This window comes from Otolemur garnettii, unplaced genomic scaffold (genome assembly GCF_000181295.1).
Source record: "Otolemur garnettii isolate 467f Iridium unplaced genomic scaffold, OtoGar3 scaffold00068, whole genome shotgun sequence".
Lineage (NCBI taxonomy): Eukaryota > Metazoa > Chordata > Mammalia > Primates > Galagidae > Otolemur > Otolemur garnettii.
In genome coordinates, this window is record NW_003852463.1 from 6,481,679 (window position 1) to 6,505,118 (window position 23,440).

General features: G+C 38.5%; 1 protein-coding gene across 1 annotated transcript in view; it reads left to right on the top strand.

Moving 5' to 3' along the window:
* Positions 1-9,738, top strand: part of GFPT1 (glutamine--fructose-6-phosphate transaminase 1) — a 57,632-nt gene extending 47,894 nt beyond the window's left edge. Inside the window, exons 15-19 of the mRNA XM_023515300.1 lie at positions 4,654-4,768; positions 5,063-5,190; positions 6,333-6,500; positions 7,583-7,744; positions 8,775-9,738. Coding sequence (XP_023371068.1) covers positions 4,654-4,768; positions 5,063-5,190; positions 6,333-6,500; positions 7,583-7,744; positions 8,775-8,819 — 618 coding nt within the window. The 3' untranslated portion in view covers positions 8,820-9,738. The remainder of the gene's footprint in view (positions 1-4,653; positions 4,769-5,062; positions 5,191-6,332; positions 6,501-7,582; positions 7,745-8,774) is intronic.
* Positions 9,739-23,440: the final 13,702 nt, after the last annotated feature.

Sequence of the window (23,440 nt, forward strand, 5' to 3'; positions counted from 1 at the left end):
TCCCAAGTAGCTGGGACTACAGGCACCTGCCACAACGCCCGGCTATTTTTTGGTTGCAGCCGTCATTGTTGTTTGGCAGGCCCAGGCTGGATTTGAACCCGCCATCTCAGGTGTATGTGGCTGGTGCCTTAGCCACTTGAGCCATAGGCCACCAAGCCTTATTTTTCTCATAATTGATTTTCTAATGTGTATTGGTGAAATGAAAAATAATGAAATTGAAATTAGAAATTAGACTAATAGCAATGGAGTGGAAAAATACTCGTGTTAAAGTTATTCTCTTTAATGTTTGTCTATAAAAACCAATGTTGACTCTGGGAGGCTGGGGCAGGAGGATCGATTGCTTAAGCTCAGGAGCTTGACACCAGCCTGAGCAAGAGCGAGACCTTGTCTCCACTAAAAATAGAAAAACTAGCCCGGTATTGTGGTGCCTGCCTATAGTCCCAGCTTCTTGGGAGGCTGAGGAAGAGGATTGGTTGAACCCAGGAATTTTAGGTTGCTGTGAGGTAGGGTGACTCCATAACACTCTAGCCTGGCAACAGAGTGAGACTCCGTCTCAAAAACAAAAACAACCCAATGTTGAGATGTTGTCTGTCCAAACAAACACTAGATTGTAGAATAGCATTTTTAGTTATGAGCTGGAGGAACTGGAATATTTGTTATCTGGTCCGTTTGTATTGGAAATAGTTTAGGAGTCCCAGGAATACAAGATAGTGGATCTTTCTCTCTCTTTGCCCCAGTACTTATTTTGTGATTAATTGGTTTATTGAATACTAAATTATAGTAGAAAGAGATAAACTGGAGGGACTGGAATTTAGGCTCTTTAGACTTGGAGGCAAGGAATGCTAAGTCTACTAGCCAAGGGGAAAAATTCCAATCTGCCAGTGAAACATGATAGGCATACAAGGACAGATGATTGTGGAGGGCTGAATGAGCTGCTGGAAGTTGGGAAATACAGCAAGAAGAAATAAGGAGTCTCACTTAACTGATGGGAAGGTCAGGAGCATTAATTACCAGGCCTATTTTATTATAGAGTGAGTCCTCTTATCCACGTGATGAAGGGAAAGTGTTCCCTAATGAAGTAATCCTTTATTCAGAGAAGAATAATGGAAATTCAGCATGTAAATCAGACCTACACACATACGCTCCAGAAAAATTTTTCTTAAAATTATACAATCACACCGTAACTGACCACAGCAAAGTAATCCTAGAGCTTTAATAATAAAAATGTACAGAAATGCTTCAGATGGTTGAAACACATCAGTGTTTTCCTGAATAACTATTGGGCTAAGAAGCTATCGGAACTACTATTTCCAGTAATAAATAAATACAGACAGCGAACAGTAAGGGGAAAAATTTAGAGTTGGGTCAAAGTGTTACTTAGAGGTAAGTTCACATCTTTAAGGAGAAAATGAGTTAAGAATTTAACTCAAAAAGTTAGAAGCAGAAAACCCAATAAAACAGTAGGAAAGTAATAATAGAGGAAAATGAATGAAGTACGAAACAGAAAGCTTTAGGATCTTGTCAGTGGGCCTCAGCTGCTCTTTCCAGAACCTGCCTAGGATTTTATCTGTATTACATTCATTTTCTTGGAATCTTTCTTAACATTATTTCACCGGGATTACCAATGGGTTAGTGTTGACTTTATATGAAATCTCTTGCTATCCCCTTTCTAGAAATTCTGTCTAATAAGAAAAACAAGTAAAATAGTAGTAAAGGATGAAACAAAATTATCCTACTTGCATTATGATTGTCTACCTGTAGAGCTTAATAATATCAACTGAAAGATTTCTTAAGATGAATAAGAACTCAATAAATGCTTTAAATAAAATAGCATGCAGAAAAATCTCTTTAAATGAAAATATCTACGTGGGAAAGACAGGAAGGTATGTGTTAGAGGGAAATTCTACTCTGAATAGCTACAGAAAGTATGTAAACATAACCTTACCAAGAAATGTGTAAGATGCTGCATAAGTGATGAAAGTTATATGAATTTGTAGACTTTTACATTTCTAGCACAAACTGATGAAAACATCATACTTTTGGTTGGGAAGATTGTTTTATAAACGAATGACAGATCTGTGGGACAGAATTAGTAGTCCTGCAACTTGCACTAAAATTAATTTCAGATTGACTAAAAAGGAAAATGGAAAAAATATATAACAGTGAAAACAGAACTAAGAAAAAGTTAGTGATAATTCATATTAGGATGTGGAAGGATTGTCTAAGCTTAAAATTACTACCTAAAAGTGAAAAAACGAAACTCTTATGTCAGTCAACGCCAATGCCAAAGGTAAACCCCAGTGGAGGAAAAGTATTTGGAATATAGACCAGGTTCTGTGGCTCATGCTTGTAATCCTAGCACTCTAGGAGGCCGGAAGAGGGTGGATTGATTGCCTGAGGTCAGGAGTTAGAGACCAGCCTGAGCAAGAGCTAGACCCTGTTTCTTTCTTTTTTTTTTTTTTTTTTTTTTGAGACAGAGCCTCAAGCTGTCCCCCTGGGTAGAGTGCCGTGGCATTACAGCTCACAGCAACCTCCAACTCCTGGGCTCAAGCGAGTCTCCTGCCTCCGCCTCCCAAGTAGCTGGGACCACAGGCACCCGCCACAACGCCTGGCTATTTTTTGTTGCAGCCGTCATTGTTGTTTGGCGGGTCCGGGCTGGGGATTCGAACCCGCCACCTTAGGTGTACATGGCTGGCGCCTTAGCCGGTTGAGCTATAGGCGCCGAGCCTAGACCCTGTTTCTAAAAAAAAAATAGCCAGGTGTTGAGGCAGGTACCTGTAGTCCCAGCTACCTGGGAGGGCTGAGGCAAGAGAATCGCTTGAACCCAAGAGTTTGAGGTTGCTGTGAGCTGAGATGCTATGGCACTCAACCGTGAGCTACAAAGTGAGACTCTGTCTCAAAAAAAAAAGTATTTGGAATGTAACAATAAAGGCATTTGTAAGAGCAGTTTTTTAAAAAGCCCCAAAAAGCCAAGATTGAAAAACAGGTGAAGAACAACAAAGTCAATTCTAGAAAGAGAAAACATGAAAAGGCCAACAAACATGAAAAAAAAAATCTTAGTTTTTTGGATTCAAGATACCAATTAAACAAAAGAGAAAAATCAAACAAAATTGTGTGGTAAAGTAGTTGTGAGTCCATTAGTCAAAATTCTGAGTTTGTTTAAAAGGATAATTCTTAGTATTTCATAGAATGTTACAAAGCAGGCACATCTCACATTCCTATACAGTTAATGAGAGTAAAAATAGTCTTGGCAGGGTATGACTACAAATCTTAAAATCTTCACAGTTCTATGCCTAGGAAAATAAATGTCTTTCAGGTCAAATCTTTGTCAGTAAAATTTAGTATGTACATCAGGCATTGTGTTGAATGCTTTATCTTTGTTTCATTCAATTCTCATGATAATTTTGTATCCTATGCCTTTAACAGATGAGGTGTCTGAGGCCTAAGAAATGAAAACTACTCAAGGTTATTTGTCTTGGGAAAGTGCTTGTGTTGTACTGTTAGTGGGGAGTAAAAGCAAGTTGTAAAATTATACCTGCTAACAATTTCCTTAACAACTTAAAAATGTAAAAACTAGCACCAGTATTCACAAATGTTATGAATAGTGTAGATATAATATAATTAGTACTGTTAATAGGATTAAAGATTATTTCTTATCTACAATTGAACTTTCTTTTTTAGTTTTTAGCCAAACTTTAAAAAAAGTGAGAGTGAGGGACAGGTAATAGGCGAAGGTGAAAAATTAAAGAGTAATTAAAAAAAAATGCAGCAATCCCACTGCAAGTGCCCCAGAAGATTTAACCCTCTGTCTTTAAACTTCCTTCAGAAACTTAACTTGATTAGGCACGTGCAGGTTTACTCTCTCAGCTGACCTTCTTTTGGCATGTTTCTCTTTTCTTGGGTGAGGTGTTAGAGATTTCATCAGCATCCAGTGCATGGTAAAGTGTTTTATAACTGAGAATAACGGTTAAGTCATTTGTTACTGACTTAATGATTCAGAAAAGGAGAAGAGATTTTCTAGGTACAGCAACCTCAAACTCTTGGGCTCAAGTGATTCTCTTATCTCAGCCTCCCACGTAGCTAGGACTGGAGGCACCCACCACAATGCCTGACTATTTTTAGAGACAGGGTCTCTGGCTCAGGCTGGTCTGAACCTGTGAGCTCAGGCAATCCACCCGCCTCAGCCTCCCAGAGTGCTGGGATTACAGGCAAGAGCCACTGTTCCCAGCCAGTGATGTTGTTTTTAAAGAAGGATAATATAGACTATGAAACCGTGGGAATTTTGTTCAATTTTTATTTATTTTTTTTGAGACAGAGTCCCATTCTGTTGCCCAGGCTAGAGTGCCCTGGTGTCAGCCTAGCTCATAATAAGCTCAAACTCCTGGATTCAAGTGATTCTCCTTCCTTAGCCACCTGAGTAGCTGGGACTATAGGTGCCTATCATGATGACTACCTAATTTTTCTATTTTTAGGAGAGAGGGTTCTTGCTCTTGCTCAGGCTGGTCTCAAACCTCTGAGCTCAAACATTTCTTCCACCTTGGCCTCCCTTCCACCTAGCCACCAGGTGCTAGGATTACAGGCACCTGCCCAGTTATTTCTAAGTGTTTAAGATACAACCGCAGTTGATTCTCCTGCTTTTTGGTGGTATTTCAGGCTTATACGAGCCAGTTTGTATCCCTTGTGATGTTCGCCCTGATGATGTGTGATGACCGGATCTCCATGCAAGAGAGACGCAAAGAGATCATGCTTGGATTGAAGAGGCTGCCTGGTACAAAGATATTCCATAGTACAACTTACGTTGTCTAAGAGAGTGGGTAATGGGTGAAATTCTCTTCTTATCATTGAAGGTGTGGCTTTTAGCTATTTAGTCAATAAAATCTTTCTATTTTGCTCCCACATATTAAAAAAATCATACACTGATTCCACAGAAGAATAGAAACACTAGTCTTTTGTTATTTGCAACCAATATATTATTATAACGGTTCAGTTTATTGTCCTTTTTTCATAGCTTTTGCTAATGTTACCTTTTTTTGCCTCTCCCCCTAATACTGCTTTTTAACAGATTTGATTAAGGAAGTACTGAGCATGGATGATGAAATTCAAAAACTGGCAACAGAACTTTATCATCAGAAGTCAGTCCTGATAATGGGACGAGGCTATCATTATGCTACTTGTCTTGAAGGGGCACTGGTAAGTTTTCTCACTTACAATTAATTTCATTCTGTTGACTTGGACCTGACTCATAGTTATACTTGTATTTTATTTATTTATTTTTAGGCAGAGTCTCATTATGTTGCCTGGGTACACTGCAGTGTCATCATAGCTCACTTTAACCTCAAACTCCTGGGCTCAAGTGGTCCTCTTGCTGTAGCCTCCCTGTAGCTGAGACCATAGGCACATATCACCATGCATGGCTAGTTTTTCTATTTTTAGTAGAGAATAGGGCCTCACTCTTGCTGAGGCTGGTCCCAAACTCTTGACTTCAAGTGATCCACCTGCCTTGGCCTCCCAGAGTTCTAGACTTACAGGTATGTGACACTGTGCCTGGCCACATAGTCAAACTTTTATTTATTTGTTTATTTTGAGACAGAGTCTCACTTTGTCACTCTCCATAGAGTGCAGTGGCATCATAGCTCACAGCTACCTCCAACTCTGGGCTTAAACAATTCTCTTGCCTCAGCCTCCCAAGTAGCTGGGACTATTGGCGTCTGTCACAACACCAGGCTATTTTTTAGAGATGAGGTCTTGGTCTGACTCAGGCTGGTCTTGAACTGTGAGCTCAGGCAATCCACCCGCCTCAGCCTCCCAAGTGCTGATTACAGATGTGAGCTACTGCACCTGGCCCAAACCTTTAAATAGGTACAACTTTTAAAAGTGCTTCTGTATTTATGCATTATGATTTGTTTACCTTGAGAAAATATAATAGCTTCATTCAAAAGCGAAAAACCAAGAATAGATTCTTTTGCATGATAACTTGGGTCTAGTTAGTAACTCAGATTGATGTTATCCATATATGAGTAAAATAAAGATTTAAATCTTCAGGTAAGAAATTTACTTGAGGTCAAACATGAAGCAAATGGAAAAGCTATTACAAAGAAATATGGATATGTTCATGATAATCTAAAATCGTCAAAAAGTCCTCGTGGAGCCTTAAGACTTCCAGTTACTTATTGATACCATAAATATAGCTATCTGTTAACTTGCTAGCTATGCTTACAGATCAGTGGTCCTTTAATACTTTTGGATAAATAGTGGCTTAATTTGTATAATGATTACTTAAGGATGGATTTTTGAAAAACAGGCTGAAGACTAATCAGGTTCTTTTCTGTTAGAAAATCAAAGAAATTACTTACATGCACTCTGAAGGCATCCTTGCTGGTGAATTGAAACATGGCCCTCTGGCTTTGGTGGATAAGTTGATGCCTGTTATCATGATCATCATGAGAGATCACACTTACGCCAAGTGTCAGAATGCTCTTCAGCAGGTGGTTGCCCGGCAGGTAAGTGAGGGGAGACAAGACCTTGAGGATCTAAGAATGGATTTACTAAAGCTTATTTTGAATTTTATGATATTAAATTGACAGACCAATGCCAGATAGGTGACTTACAAAGCATGTTTACTCTTTTTTTTTTTTTTTTTTTTAAGACAGAGTCTCATTTGTCACCCTTGGTAGAGTGCTGTGGTGTCATAGCTCAGAACAACCTCAAACTCTTGAACTCAAATGATCTTCTTGTATCAGCCTCCTGAGTAACTGGGACTACAGGTGCTCCCCACAATGCCTGGCTATTTTTAGAGATGGGGTCTCGATCTTGCTCAGGCTGGTCTTGAACTCCTGAGCTCAAGTGATCTACCCACCTCGTCCAGAGTGCTAGGATTACAGGTGTGAGCCACTGCACTTGGCCTATGTTTACTCTTATAAACTCATTTGCTTAGGAATACATCCTTTGAGGTTTACAAATCAAATACTCAGACTTTTGATAGCACCCAGCTCCTATATCTCAGGATGGGCAAAAGCAAGACCAAAACTGAGGTCTTGGTCTTTAAATCCTGTCTTCTTTCAATGAACATATGCTGCTACCTTTTAACTTAAATATGTATTTAAGAATATTAAATAGAATATTCAGAATAAACCTAATATTTAGATTCTACATTAATATTATAAGTACAAGTGCTTTCCAGTTAAGTAAGTCAGAAGTAAAAGAAAAAACTGCAAGTACTGTGTTTAATTGAGTTTTATATGTAAAATTCCAAAAAGTATTACTCCAGTGAGCTTTGTAGTGGTAATAAACTTGAGCTTTGAAGGTAGGCAAACTGAATTCAAGTACTAACTAAGCCTGGTTTTTCTTACTGGTGTGAGTTTAAACAAATTACGGAATGCTACAAATCTTCCATTTTTTTCTACTGTAAATGACATTAGTCAGACTTATCACATAGTATTACGGGTTTAAATAAGTGTCATTGAGGCCACATGTGGATTAAAACTTGCACATTCACACGCTACCTAGCCCTGCCTTTCTTTACCAGTGATTTGTGTGTATGTGTGTGGGCGAATACACACATGTGTGTGCTTTTCTTTCCCAGGGCCGCCCTGTGGTGATTTGTGATAAGGAGGATACTGAGACCATTAAGAACACGAAAAGAACGATCAAGGTGCCCCACTCAGTGGACTGTTTGCAGGGCATTCTCAGTGTGATCCCCTTACAGTTGCTGGCTTTCCACCTTGCTGTGCTGAGAGGCTATGATGTAAGTGGTCTGCCACTGCAGAAATCTTAGCATAGTGGTTTCCCGGGGTACATTCTGGTCATTTTTTTTTTCTTAAATTTTTTAATAATAGCATTTGAGAAATCCTTCAGGTATACATCTGTTCACTGTTATATTTTCTTGGCTCAATTTATAGGTTACATTTACATCACAGCATCTTCTCACCCATAGAACTTGAAAAGGAACCTTGGAAGTCACTTCTAAGATTTTGACTCTCCTTGGAGAACCTCCATGTGTTTTGTAATGTAACCTTGTGTTGTTTTTTTTTTTTAATTTTATTGAATGGTAACTATGTACATTAATGCAAACCTTGTGTTCTTAATAGAGTAGCTAGTGGCATTTGGGGCAGGACAGTTCTTCAGTGTTTGGAACTGTCCCACACGTGCCAGGACTTTTAGCATTCCTGGTCCCCTGATTGTCATGGCTACCAAAACATTCTGTTCTTACATTTTTAATGTCCCCTGTGAGGACTGCTACCTCTATGGAGAATCACAGACACTCTGAAACTCTTGTCTGTGGGAACTGGTGCCTTTAGAATTCTTTTTCCTGACTAATTTCATTTTTCTTCAAGATAACATTATGTGACTAGATTTTCCTGATTTCTTTGTAGTCTATAATAAAAATGGTTAATAAATATACTGTTTTCTAGTTTTATTTTTTTGGAGACAGTCTTACTGTGTCACACTCGGTAGAGTGCCGTGGAGTAACAGCCCACAGCAGCCTCAGACTCTTGGGCTTAAGTGATTCTCTTGCCTCAGCCTCCCAAGTAGCTGGGACTGTAGGTACCCGCCACAAGGGCCGGCTATTTTTTATTATACAGTTGTCGCTGTTGTTTAGATGGCCTTGGGCTGGTTTCAAACCGGCCATCCTCAGTGTTTGTGTCTGGCATTGTAACCACTGTACCACAGGCGTTGAGCCCTGTTTTATTTTTAAACAAAGGTAATTTCCTTGTAGCAAAATTTCCTCTCTCTAATCTGTATACTCTCTTAAATCTGGCTTCTTTTTTTTACAGGTTGATTTCCCTCGGAATCTTGCCAAATCTGTAACTGTAGAGTAAAGAACATCTGAAAAGCTGGATGATTAAGCAACACAAGACATCTTTTGTGTTTAAAATCTTGATTTAAAATATTGCCTCTTGAAGCCTTTTGGAAGTAAATCCTTATTTATATATCAGTTACACTTATTCCACTTAATTTGTGATTTTTGTGAAATTACTTCTTATATTTTTCCAATAATTTGTGGAGGAGTTTAAATAATGGAATCTGCATCAGAAAGATTTTAGCTGTTATTTTCTTTCAAGAGTTTGGTTGTTGAGTTTCTGGCCCTCCACTTCAATCAGAGAGGATAGTGTTTTAAAAAGAATGAACTTTTGTTTTGCTGTGCATCTATTAACACAGACCAATGAGAGAGTAGTACATTTAATTGGAATACCTAAAACCAGTGACAATGTATGCTGATATTTGGACATTAAGTGAAGGTTTTGCTAAGTTATATAGAAAGAGAAAATAACTGTGATTTATTTTGAAGCTCGTTTCTGTTTTGTTTTTAAATCAAACTTTAAAAACTGAAAAATTTTGGTAGCATTTTTGTCTGTAAGTCTGGTTAGCCTTAGTTTCTTGAACTTGTTGCCTGTTATCTGTAGATGAAGGTAATTTAGGAAGTAAAATATAGTCGTGCATTGCTGTTCTCTAGCCCTTGAGAGAACATACTATTTGCACACTTTCATAGCACAAACTTTAAATTTGAGCTGCTTTGGACAACTGACAATATGATTTTGAATTTGAAAATGGATGTGTACATTTGGGTATCCTACCCCTTCTGTTTTCATTTCCTAAAAGTGTTTTTTTATTTTGTTATATTTGTAGTCCTTTATTTTTTCAATGACTGCTGAATGACATAATCTTATCTTGTTCTTTGAAATCACAACACAAAGCTGCTGTCAAATGTTTCAAATTAAATCAATATTGATATATTCAGTATTCTCTTTAAATTTTTCCCAAAGGAGAATTTCCTACAGTTAAGTTTAACTTTTTTTCACTGACTTGTTGAATAAAACTGGTCAGTTAGTTCTGGTTTGTAAGTTCCTTGCAATTGTTTGGAAGATTTGCAAGTCTTTGACTGAATGTGTGTGGTAGGCTAAAGCTCAGAAAAAGCTGTGCATGCTTTACACTGATTGGCGTCAAATGTAGTATTACTTCCTCGGTATTTTTCCTCCCTGTATTTCTGTGCTCTACCCTTGAAAGATATTTATGGATGAAGGAGATATAAATAAAGTGATACTGCGGTATATTGGGCTGGTAAGTGTCAGAAATGGAAGTTGACAATTTTGATGAACATATTTAAAGTAGAATATAGGTTTGACACCCCCAAAATTATGAGTACTAATTTCTTCTCAGAGCTTTTTGGCCCAATCTTAGGGGATATAAGAGAGTGTGTTTGTTTTGGCAAAGTCCTTCTCTTTCAAAAGTTTTCACTTTTAAATTGTGAAGGTGAGATATTTTAGTGCATTTAAGTAAGTTTAGTCTTTTCCTTTTTTGTGTGTCTGAACTTCTTGGTGAGATTAAAATTTCGTAATAGTTATTACTGCTGCAAGACAAGCATAGAATTCTTGTGTGTTAGGGTTAGAGAAAGAGTTGGTATATTTAGAGGTAATTTGGAAGGACTCTCATAGATAGAGAGGAGAAACTTTTTTTTTTTTTTTAAATAGGGCCACTATTTACATTACATGTATAGCTATTACAGCTGTATTTGTCTACTTTGTCACTAAGGTTATTTTGTATAAGCCAGCTAGTTTAAGTATTGTATCACTTCTTACATTTGGCATATTAACATTTTGCAAACATGATTTGTGTGGGTTTGGAACGTTCTTAAAGACTAAAGTTTGTTTCATCATTTTTAGTTAAAATATCTAGAATCGTGTGTCTCTAAAGAACACACATGTACTCTAACTCCAGGCTAGGGTAAGTTCTACACTGAGTATCAAAAGGCAAAATTAAGAACAAAGAAGTGATATTTTCCAAACAGTATAGTTTCTTCTCCCTTTCTTTTTTTGTTCTCTGTCCCATTTGATGTAGTGATTTTTAAATGCTTTAAAAAATTCTTACTTAGCACAAAAAGGAACTGTAATGAAGCAAGCCACAAAGTGAGCATGCCCAGTTAAGACCAGTGTAATACAGGGTAAGAAAACAGGATTTTCCAAAAAAGATATTCTACAAAAGGAGTCCCTATATAAAACATTCTTTCTTGTAGTACATTTAAAGTTTAAATTCACTCTTACGTAGCATAGAGTTCCTTTCTGAGCCCTTTCTAGGTAGGGAGACATGTGTAAGATCTAACACATGGCCCAGCAAATGATTGTGACTTTGGAATCCTCTTTTCTATCTTAAAAAAAAAAAAAAAAAAAAAAATCACTTATGCCATAGGATAAAATGTTAGAGAAAAATTAATGTTAGCTATTTCTAGCTTATTTATAAATAGGTAAGTATTAATACCTATTATGTGCAAGTCACTGCTAACTAGGCATTAAAAATTACATCTTTTAAAGCCATAGCCACATGTCTCTGGGTGGACTCATCACTAGTGAAACTAGGTTCCTTGGAAGGACAGGGTTAGAGAATGGGAAGGTGGAGTGGGGGTGGGTTGCTAAAGGGTCAGTGGATTTGTTTACTTAAATAATGGTCCAAAATTGGGGGCATTTTGTGTTCATAAGAAGTGGAATATATTTTGTAAAATGAGCTATAAACAACCCGTAAGTGTATAAGAACAGTCATTAATTCACAAAAATGAAAACCATCAGGCTTTACTGCTACCCCCAGGGCACTGGCACACGGTGCTATGCAGATGAGGCTGGAGGTTAAGGGAGCTAATAAAGGTACTCTCTCTTAGTATTCCCCAAAGGTGGTTTCTGTTGTGGTACTGTCTTCTCTTTTTCAATACAGGTCTCTTGTCCTGAGAGGAGCCTTTTCTGGTTTATTGGTGGTATTCCTCTGATGTTTAATTCTAATACTCTTCAAAGAAGTAAAACCAGCTAAAATGCTTGCTTTAACCAGGCATATTTTCAGAAGTTCTTCAGGATCAGTTTTTTTCCTCTTCTCTTTTTAAAAAATTAGGATGTATTATAGCAATAAAAGAGAAAGACTAATGCTAACTATTGTATGCTACATCTTAAATGATTTTTCTAGAAAAGCACAGTGTCACTGTAAAATATTTACTGAAAAAGAATCATACTCACATTGAATTTGTGAAGGCCAAAGAAATGGAAGAAGTAATAAAGATATTTCAGTTTTATGTTATTTGTATATTTAGTAAAATTGGTGTACAGGAATACCAGGCAGAGTGTTTTACTCATGGAAAGAGTTCAGTTTCCTTTTAGAGTTCCAAGTTTAGACGTTTTAACACTTAAATAAGGTTTTACCCCACTATATTGAAAGATTGTTCCTATTCAGTATCTTCCTAGCTTGACAAATTTAAACATATCTAAACATATCTGTGACCCTGACAACCAATAAGACTGTAGCTTCAAACCATTATTATTCAGAGTTAAAATAATCATAAAAACTGTAAAGTTATGCCCTAATAACTTGTAAGTATTTAGTAGCTTGATATCAAAATGTTACTATGTCATAAATAATGGCTAACAAGAGCATCTTAGGAAATTCTTAATTACCTTTCTTACTATACTGGCTTTCACAATGAATATAGAAATGATCCTGTTAGCTTTTTGAATGTTCTGTGGTTGAATGTGTTTTGCTTAAATAAAACTTTTAGTACTTGTTTTAAGTTATACTTCTTGTGAGGTGGAATTTTAGAACCATTCTTGCTTTGCTTTGGTTTTGTGTTCTTTAAAATGAGTGTTTACTGAGCCATTGGTCATCTTGTCTTCATGTCTCATTAAGTCCAGTGACTCGAAGCTTCAACTGTGAATATACTTGCTGAGAATTTAATTTTGAAGTAATTTATTAATATTTGAAGCATATGCATGTTCATAGTTGTGTTAAAAATTGTACTAAGAGGCTCGGCGCCTGTGGCTCAAGCGGCTAAGGCGCCAGCCACATACACCTAAGGTGGCGGGTTCGAATCCCCAGCCCGGGCCCGCCAAACAACAATGATGGCTGCAACCAAAGGATGGCCAGGTGTTGTGGCGGGCACCTGTGGTCCCAGCTACTTGGGAGGCTGAGGCAGGAGACTTGCTTGAGCCCAGGAGTTGGAGGTTGCTGTGAGCTGTGATGCCATGGCACTCTACCCAGGGGGATAGCTTGAGGCTCTGTCTCAAAAAACAAAACAAAAAAAAAAAATTGTACTAAGAATGTAGCTGGTGTCTAGTAAACAGTTCTGATGTCCTAAGTTTATTTATTGTTGCTCTTAAAAATAAGAAATGATTGCCTAAAGCCACATCTCTACTCCAACTTCCCAGTTGTTTTGGAAAGGATCATTAGATAAAGACTCTGCTCTTTCTGATACCACACTTCATAGATACATTTTCTTTAGTCTTTGTAAATTTTTTGCCTTAACCTGTTGTTTGTAGGCTGTTATTTCCAGATTATGGAGTTATTTGTCTAAGTGAATTGATAGTTAAAAAAGAAGGGTATTTAAGGTGAGTAGCAAGACAATCTGAAGTTTCTGTAGGATCTGGCAATCTGTTAATAACAGAACAGAGATTCCCTTTATAGAATACTTTTATAAATATCAGGCTAGCATCTCTATCCCTAGTCCTTACAGTACTTGCTGTGTTTCGCCTGAGGAAGTTAGCCAGAGTGGTTTGAATGAATAGATCTGCTGTTTTGCCTTCCCACAGAATGGAACCCAGTTTCTGATTTCTCTCCTCTTCCTTTTATATAAAGGACTTGAGCATCCATGAATCCACTGTAGCTTCTCAGCAAAGCCTAAGACTGCCCCCCCCCATGTGCATCGTTTTTTCCATAGGTGATATTTTACTTCTAGTGAACAGTTTTCTTTATGTTCTCCTCATTTGGCTATCAGTATTTACTAAGTACTTAAGGCCAAGAAACAATTTCCCTAAAAATTAACAAGCTGTTTTTCATTGGAGTGGCATTTAGAGAAAAATTATTTAATGGATGAGGAAAAGAAATAAAGGTTCAGATTTTTCCCATTGATCTGAAAGTTAATAGTTTCCAGTGTTTTTTAGAAGATGGAGATTCATTAGCTTAACAAGCATCCTGGAGTTATGAGCTAATCTTGTGATAATACACAAAAAAGTTACCAGATTTTAAATTATTTAAATCAGCTGACCCCTTCCCACATAGTACATACATACAAGATAATTTTCTTTTTTGGGTTATAGTCAAGGTAAAAAAAGCACATTTATGAATTTCATATTAACACGATTGATTCAAATTTCGAGACTCATTGATGTATTTTCTCGTAGAGAATGTTATATAGCCATATTTCTCTTTATATACTTAAGGAGATACTGAGTGTGAATATGGATGTGTAATTGAAAATACGGATTCTAAAATAGAGCTTGTAAGCAGTTAGAGAAATGTTCTTTCAGTAGAATTATGGTTATTTTCCTTCCCATTCATTTATCAGTCTGCTTATCTATGTACTTGTATAAAGTTATTGATATTTATTAAGATGAAAGCATTTGGCATATTTTTGTATGCTGTTAATCTGTCCAGTATACTGAGTGATTTAGAAACATCCAACAGTACGAAACCCAGAACCACCAAATAAGTTACATCATGGGATCTTTAGGGGTTAGTTTTTTGTCTCTGTACATAACTTTGTATATTTTGAAATAGAGATAAATACAGTGAGGTCTTGGAAATATGTGATACAAAGAATTCCAGATCCATTATACTAAAGAACAAATGAAGGCAGCAGTATCTTAAGGTGGGTATAGCCTCTTGATTCTTCCCTAATACATTCTTCCTTTGTGAGACTTAAGGTTGATATCTATGAATTTTAGATTGTCATACCACAATCTAAAGGTCTGCAAAGGTCTCTGTGTGTGTCACAATCACTTGTTTCTGCCAATAGCTCCCTTTCAGTGACAGTGTTGTCCTCATTCTAGTTTAAGTCAGTCATTGGTGTTTTCCTTTAGCAAGTTCAATGTGAGATGAACTCATCAGAATGCATGAGGCGTTATTGTTTCCAAGTAATGGGATGTAAGTTATCTGAGATGATAAAGACTTATTTTTCAGGCAAGAGAAATAACATTGCATTGCATTTTTGAGTTTTCTTTCTGTTAGATTTGAATGTGTCTAGCCAGTTTGATTTATGAGAGCTTTTGGGTTTTTTCCCTAGTATACTTTGTATGTATTGAAATGCCAAGCATATTTTTTTGAACTTTATCTTTTGTTTTCTTGATTTTGTATTATCCTTTGAATAAAATGTCAACCCAACATGGATTTTATTAGTTTACTTTCATTGCTGCTATGTACAAATCTAGGAACTATGGGAAATTTTTGTTCTTGGTGGTTGGCTTGAACCTATGTGGTGTTACTAAAGTTTAAAGCATTTCTTTATTTGAAAAAATTAATTTTAAAACTTCTTAATATATGTAGATTTTACTGGTGCTTTAAGTAAAGTAGAGAAATATGCTGGCTTCTGAATGCAGAATTGACTTTACTGATACAGCATTAGTAACTTAAGTGTTTTAATCTCTCAGCAGGGACAGATTTGTGTAAATTTGTTTATGCCTTCCTGGTTCTTCCTAGGACAGAACACAGGAGTGAAGGAGAGTGCCTGGGGTTTTCCGGGACAGAGTAAACCCAGCTGACACATTTGACCTTCTGAACAGTGTGATGTTCCAAAGTTTCTTTGGCCTTAACATGCTGACAATAAGTAAGGGCTCATTCATCCTATCAGAAGATAGGACTGATTTTTTAATTTTTATTATTTTTAAAGTTAACCTAGGGTGGCACCTGTGGCTCAGTGAGTAGGGTGCCAGCACCATATACTGAGGGTGGCGGGTTTGAACCTGACCCCGGCCAAACTGCAACAACAACAAAAAATAGCTGGGTGTTATGGCGGGCACCTGTAGTCCCAGCTACTTGGAAGGCTGAGGCAAGAAAGTCAACTAAGCCCAAGAGCTGGAGGTTGCTGTGAGCTGTGACACCATGGCACTCGACTGAGGGCAACAAAGTGAGACTCTGTCTCAAAAAAATAAATAAAAATAAAGTTAACCTAACCAAAGCTTGGCTTGTACCCAGATGGCATGCTTCAAAATTGGATCATTGTTTAACTAGATAAACCCTTTACTAGCTGTAATAGCCAACTCTTGCTTTTCCACTCTCTCACCTTGTGGTGTCATTGTATGGGATACACAGGTCAGATGAGACGTACCTATGGAAAAATGGACTCTACGAACAATCTTGTGTATTTCTCAGTGGTGAAAGCACAAGGATTTCATCATGGTAGTTGCTTAAGAAGATACTTGGTGGCTTAAGTTACACTGTAAATAACATTTCTATTTTTTATTTTAGTGCCTTTACCTGCTAAGTTAGAGTTTGATCACAAAGTGAGAAATCATTGTTGGCATTTCTGGTAGGAAAGGATTTTTTTTTTTGAGATAGAGTCTCACTCTGTTGCCCAGGCTAGAGTGTGTGCCATGTTCATAGTTCATTGCAACGTCAAACTCCTAGCTTCAAGCAGTCCTTTGGTGACGCTGGGACTACAGGTGTGTGCCGTTAAGTTTGGCTAATTTATTTATTTATTTATTTTTTTGGAGACAGAGCCTCAAGCTGTTGCCCTGGGTAGGGTGCTGTGACATCACAGCTCACAGCAACCTCCAACTCCTGGGCTCAAGTGAGTCTCCTGCCTCCACCTCCCAAGTAGCTGGGACCACAGGCGCCTGCCACAACACCTGGCTATTTATTTTTTTTTTTTTGCTTGCAGCCATCATTGTTGCCTGGCAGCCCGGGTTGGATTCGAACCCGCCACCTTTGGTGTATGTGGCTGGCGCCTTAGCCACTTGAGCCATAGGTGCTGAGCCAATTTGTTTAATTTTTTGTAGAGATGGGGTCTTGCTGTATTTAGGCTTGTCTCAAACTCTTGGCCTCAGATGATCCTCCCTGCCTCATCCTCCCAAAATGCTGGGCCAGGAAAGGCTTTAATATGGGGAATTAGGTTTACTGAGCCCTGAAAAGGCCTGAAGAAATGCAGATCAGGGAGGCCACTGTGAACCCTGCAAGGGTAGGAGTGGCAGGGAGCTACTGTTGGTGATCTTCTTGGCTGCCTGTAGCACCAGGGTGAGTGATTTTCAGAAAGACGCCCAGAAGCTGTACATTGATTCAAGTTTGCTAATGACCATTAACCTAATTGCCCTTGCCAGTGGAGAACACTTTTATCTCTTCTTCCCTTCCAGTTGTGTACGAATGGGTCTCATAGCCAAAATCTAATTGGACCACTGTGGATAAGTATTCAGAAGAACAGTGGGGATAGTACAGAATATTCTACAGATACTGTCTAGCACAGTTCCCCCTTTGCAGTGCACAGCATCTGCACTCATACTTATGTTTAAATATCCAAAGAAGAACAAAAAAGAATGTCATGATATTGACTGCATGCAGCAACTAGCCATCCCTGTTGAAATGATACCCTTGCCGCCTTCTCAAGAAGAGACAAAAAGTCTCAACAAATTAATCTATGGCTGTGTGGTATGATTGCTCGTGCTTACAATCTCCCTTGATGCAGTAATCCCCACCCTTGTCTGTAGGGGATACATTCTAAGACCCACAGTGGATATCTCGAACCCTGGATAGTACCAAGCTCTATATATACTTTTTTTTTTTTAATCTGATAACCAAGATAAGCTCATGGATGAGTAGTATATGGAGATTGGATACAGTATCAAGCATCCTCAAACTATGGCCCGTGGGCCACATGCAGCCAGCCTAGGACATTTATCTGGCCGGCTGGATGTTTTTGCCACTGTGGCCTGCCCTGCCCTGCTTAGCAGCCGACTCGTCCCAGGGCCCGCAGTCTGGCCCTCCAACAGTCTGAGGGACAGTGAACTGGCCCCCTGTTTAAAAGTTTGAGGACCCCTGCACTAGATGAAGGGGTGATTTGTATCCTGAGTGGGATGGATCAGGATGGAGAAAGATTTCATTATGCTATCCAGAATGGCATTCAACCTCAAACTTAGGAGTTAGTTACTTCTGAAATTGTCCATTTAATATTTTCAGACTGGTTGACCATTGAAACTAGAAAGTGAAACTACCGATAAAGATGGACTGCTTTAATGCTAGAGTAATTGGAAAGGGAGAGAGGAAAAGTTGATAATATATGTGTAAATGTTGGATAAGGAAAGAGTATACATTGATACTAAGGCTTTGATTTATCGAGCATCCATATAAATGTTGTTTTTTTTTCTTTTTTTTAAGACAGAGCCTCAAGCTGTTGTCCTGGGTAGAATTCTGTAGCATCACAGCTCACAGCAACCTCCAACTCCTGGGCTCAAGCGATTCTCCTGTCTCTGCCTCTCAAGTAGCTGGAACTACAGGCGCCTACTACAGCACCCGGCTATTTTTTGATTGCAGCCGTCATTGTTTGGCGGGCTGGGGCTGGATTCAAACCCGCCAGCTCAGGTGTATGTGACTGGTGCCTTAGCTGCTTGAGCCACAGGCGCTGAGCCCATATGTATATTTATACAGATATATATATGCACATAAACCAAGTATATGCTTGTATATATGTGTGTGTATATATGTGTACATTTTTCTCTTTCATTATCCATTTTGTGTTCCCTTTGCCATCAGCCACACCCGATTAGTTATAATTCCCTGCCAGAACTCTTTGCTGCTTCTCTTTCTTTTAGTAAGATTGAGACACCTACTCACCTCTCCCTTTCTTCCACGTAAACTGGTGGAACATAAACTATACACAAACTGCAGTAGGAATTTCTGGCAATTCAGTAGACCAGATAATCTTTGGAAATTCTTAGGACAGAAAACAATGCTGGATAAAAATGTGAAAAAAAAACAACCCTGTCTTTAATTATATAGATGAATTGTCAAGAAAGCAATTCTCAGAAGCAACCAGTAAGAAAACACTGAAGTTAGAGAAGTAACAAGTGCTGAAGCTGATGGTTACACTGGATGGGGGCATCTGTTAGTCTCACAGACTAGCTCGCTCTTAACAAGCTGCACATAGGGGACAGGAGATAGACATGGCCTGGAGAAATGTGGGAAGTCAGCACAGTAGAAAATAACATTCTTGGCAAAAGAGTAAACAAGGAAATAAAACATCAGAAATGATATATTAAGGAAAAATGCAGGCCTCAGCCTTGATTCTGGTGGATGGGAGAAAGAGACTCCATGAATTCTTTAACACAGCTCGTTCTCATGGATGTTTTGTGTAGAAGTTTGCCCTGGGTATATGTCTTGAAGAGTCTCAAATTGAGTATTTACTTTACAGTGATTCTGAGATAATATTGCTGCCATGCTTCCGGCAAAAGCAACCCCCAGTCCTCTCTGGAGGAATGTTTGTTTATGAGATAGCATCTCACTCTGTCATGGGATCAAATAATCCTCCCACCTCAGGCTCTCCTGTGGCTAGGACTGTAGGTAAGCACCACAACACCTGGCTAATTTTTAAATTTTTTATAGAGATGGGTAGTCACTATGTTGCCTAGTCTTGTATTCGTGGTTTCAAGGAATCCTTATGCCTCAACCTCCCAAAGTGCTGGGATTAAAGGCGTGAGTCACTACTCCTGACCAGGAGGAATGTACTTTAAATATGAGCCTCAAAACATTCCCACAAATATTCTAAGAAATGTAAGCTCAACATCCAAAATTAGAAACATGTCATCATAAGTGAGAGAAGAAATGACAAATGGTAGATCAAATTTGCAAAGACCGTAAGAATTCTAAGACCCTTGATATCCAGTTGGTTCCAGGGCCTTTCATGGATACCAAAATTCATGGATGCTCAAATCCTTTATATAAAATATATATTTGTATATGAACTATGCATATCTTCTTGTATACTTTCAGTCATCTTGTTGGGGCACAAAGAATACCCCAAAGTATGGTATTTAACATGCGGACCAGTTTGTATTCTATTTTTTTTTTTTTTTTGAGACAGTCTCACTCGATCACTCTGGGTAGAGTGTCATGGTGTCATAGCTCACAGCAACCTCAAACCCTGAAACTCAAGAAATCCTCATGCCTCAGCATCCTGAGTAGCTGGGACTACAGGCACCAAGCATAATGCCCAGCTAACTTTTCTATTTGTGGTAGATAACAGGGTCTTGCTCTTGCTTGAATTGGTCTTAATCTCTTGAACTCAAGCAGTTCATCCACCATGGCCTCTCAGAATGCTAGGATTACAGGTGTGAGCTATTGTGCACAGCCTGAACACTTTGAATTTAAAGAAATAGAAGGTTCTAGCAGTCTAGGAGGCTGAGGTGGGAAGATTGCCTGAGAGGAGACCAGCCTCAGCAAGAGTGAGACCCCATTTCTATGAAAAATAGAAAAAATTAGCCTGGAGTGGTGGCATGCACCTGTCATTCAGTTACTTGGTAGGCCGAGTGGGAAGGATATCTTGAGCCCAGGCATTTGAGGTTATGAACTCAGATGGTGCCCCTTGTACTCTACTCTTGGCAACAGAATGAGACTGTGTCAAGAAAAGACTTCGAAGTCACCTCAGAACCAAGAACTTTCCAGCCTTCTCTTGTTCCTCCCTCTGGAATCTGAAGAGCAGGGTGGGACTCCCTGGAATCTTCTTATCTGACTTAAGATGCCCATCTGTAGGAATCTTACCAAACACCCAGGAAAGATAAACCATGGGAGAAAAGAGACTAAAAGTTGTCACTGTACCCAGGGCTTCATCTGTTGTTCTGAGAGCAGCTCTGAGAGATTGCTTGGGAGAATTTCTTTGCATAACAAGAGAACCTTTGTACACGATGTAGTTCACCCATCACCTTCCCATAAGTGGCCGATTCCATTTGGTTTTCTAAGAGAATCATTTAAAAATAATGTCTGCCTCTCAGGTTCATTCATTTCCCCTAAAAACTATTTACTACCCTGTAAGCACCCTATTGCCTACAGCACCCTCTCCCTTATAAAGAGGATATTGCTATTTAAGCTTCAGCCATCTGGCGCTCCTTTGAGTCTTAATGTTTGTGGCACTCTTAACGTGTATGTAAAGAAATTTGTGTGCCTTTGTCCCGTTAAGCTTTGACCAGCTCATGTCAGCAAACCTTCAGAGCAGCGGTTCTTAACCTGTGGGTTGTGACCCACAGAAACTATTAAAGGGCCGTGGCATTAGGAAGGTTGAGAACCACTGCCTTCAGAGTGCAGAAGGGAAGCGTTTTCTTCATCCCCCCCCAATCACACTACCTTATACTTAATACAATATAAATACCATGCAAATAATTGTTACACTATATTTTAAATTTGTATTACAATGTTTTATTGTTTTTTTTTTTTAAATATTTTGTACCTACCCATGGTTGGTTGTGTCTATATATGCTGAACTGTGGATATGGAGGGCCGACATATCCTTTTTTTTTTTCTTTTGAGACAGAGTCTCACTTGTTGCCCTCAGTAGAGTGCTCTGGCATCATAGCTCACAGCAACCTCAAACTCTTGGGCTCAAGTGATTCTCTTGCCTCAGCCTCCTGAGGAGCTGGGCTGTAGGCACCCATCACAACACCTGGCTATTTTTAGAGATGGGGTCTTGCTCTTGATCAGCCTGGTCTCAAAGCTATGTGCTTAGGCAATCCACCCACCTTGGCCTCCCAGAGAGCTGGGATTACAGATATGAGCCACCACGCCTGGCCTGTCTGACTATATCCTAAGCAGAAGGAGAAATCAAATGTATAACAAAGGAATGAGAGACAATAAAATATGACAGCGGATTTCAGGAAGAACTAAAAATGTATAATTGAAATGAGAATGGATAAACCGATTACACCTAATTAAAGAGAATTAGAATAAATAGAATGATCTGAAGAAGTAAGCCAGAATGAAGCATTTACCATGGAGCAATGATTTTCTTTTCTTTTCTTTTTTTTTTTTATTTTTGTTTTGAGATAGATTTTCACTATGTCACCCTTGGTAGTGTACTGTGGCATCACAGCTCACAGCAACCACAAACTCTTAGGCTCAAGCAATTCTCTTGCCTCAGCCTCCCAAGTGGCTGGGACTACAGGCTCCTGCCACAACACCCTGGTATTTTTGTTGTTGTTGTTGTAGTTGTCATTGTTGGTTAGTTAGCCTGGGCCAGTTTTGAACCTGCCACCCTCGGTGCATGTGGCCAGCACCATAACCACTGCTACAGGTGCCGAGCCACTCAGCAGTATGCCATGAAAATCTTTAAAGATCATTACTTAAATTATTTTAGAAGTTCAAAGCAGAATAAGTGAATCCTTTTTTTTTTTTTTTTTTACTTTTTTGGATAAACATAATTTAAATATACCACGAAAGTTTAACTATAAGTTCAAGTGTGCCATAAGATAAAAAAGGTTGAAAAACACTGCCATAGAGAGTGATAGAAAATGAGAAACTGAAAAGTCAACACTGCTTTCCTTTGTAGAGAATTATCCAGACCAGATTAAAGGCAAATCCTAAAATTCAGGGTGCCCAGCATACCTCAAAGAGATGAAATTTCATTCTTAGGCACATCATTGAAAGATCTGAAAAGCCAGAGATAAAACACTCCAAAAAAAGTCAAATGTTAAACTAACAGCTAATTTCCAAACTGCAAAAATGGAATAATTTTAAAGTGGTGAGAAAATAACTTGTGAAAGTTGAAATTTTCAACAATGATGGAAAAATTACCATCTGATGAACAAAACCAGACTCTTTGTAAGGGATCTTCTAAGGATAAATGCTATGATGAATAAAAATGATCCCATGAAGGCTTGCGGTGCAAAACAAGCGAATGGTGGCTAGGCACAATGGTGTGCACCTGTAGTCCCAGCCACATCTGGGCCAGGGTGGGAGGATCAGTTGAGCACAGGAGTTCAGAGCTGTCCTGTGCTATGCTTGTGCCTGTGAAAAGCCGCTGTACTCCAGCTGGTTAAGCAACATACTGAGACCCTGTCTCTTAAAAACTAAAAGGATGGTGAGCAAAAAACTTAAGGTAAATCTAAAGCATTAACTCCTCAAAACAGTAATAACTTTTTTAGAAGCTATCAAATAATCCATGATAAATTACAACTTGGGAGTGGATGAGCAAAGTTAAACTATTACAAGGCCTCTGGGAAGGGGACGTCAGGAGTTCAAGACCAGCCTGAACAAGAGTGAGACCCTGTTTCTACTAAAAATAGAAATATTAGCCAACACAGTGATGTACACCTATACTCCCAGCTACTTCAGAGGGCTGGGGCAGGAGGATGACTTGAGCCCAGGAGTTTGGGGTTTCAGTCAACTATATGACACCACTGCACTCTAATGGAGGCAACAGAGCAAGACCCTGTCTCAGATAAGTAAAGCGCCTTTTCTACATTTATTGAGCTGATCACACTTTCTCTTTAATGTGTTAATGAATTGGATTATGTTGCCTTCCTGGGATAAACTCAATTTGGTTACTTTTAGACTGTAAATTTCCCTCAATGAGCTGCTTTATGTTGTGATGATTAATATTTGGGTTATTCAGCTCAAAATATTTTCTAATTTCTTTTTTAAAAAAATTTTTTTTTCCTAACCACATCCTGCATGATCTAACTTCTGTTATGGGTTCTTCTTTGACTCATGGGTTATTTAAAGT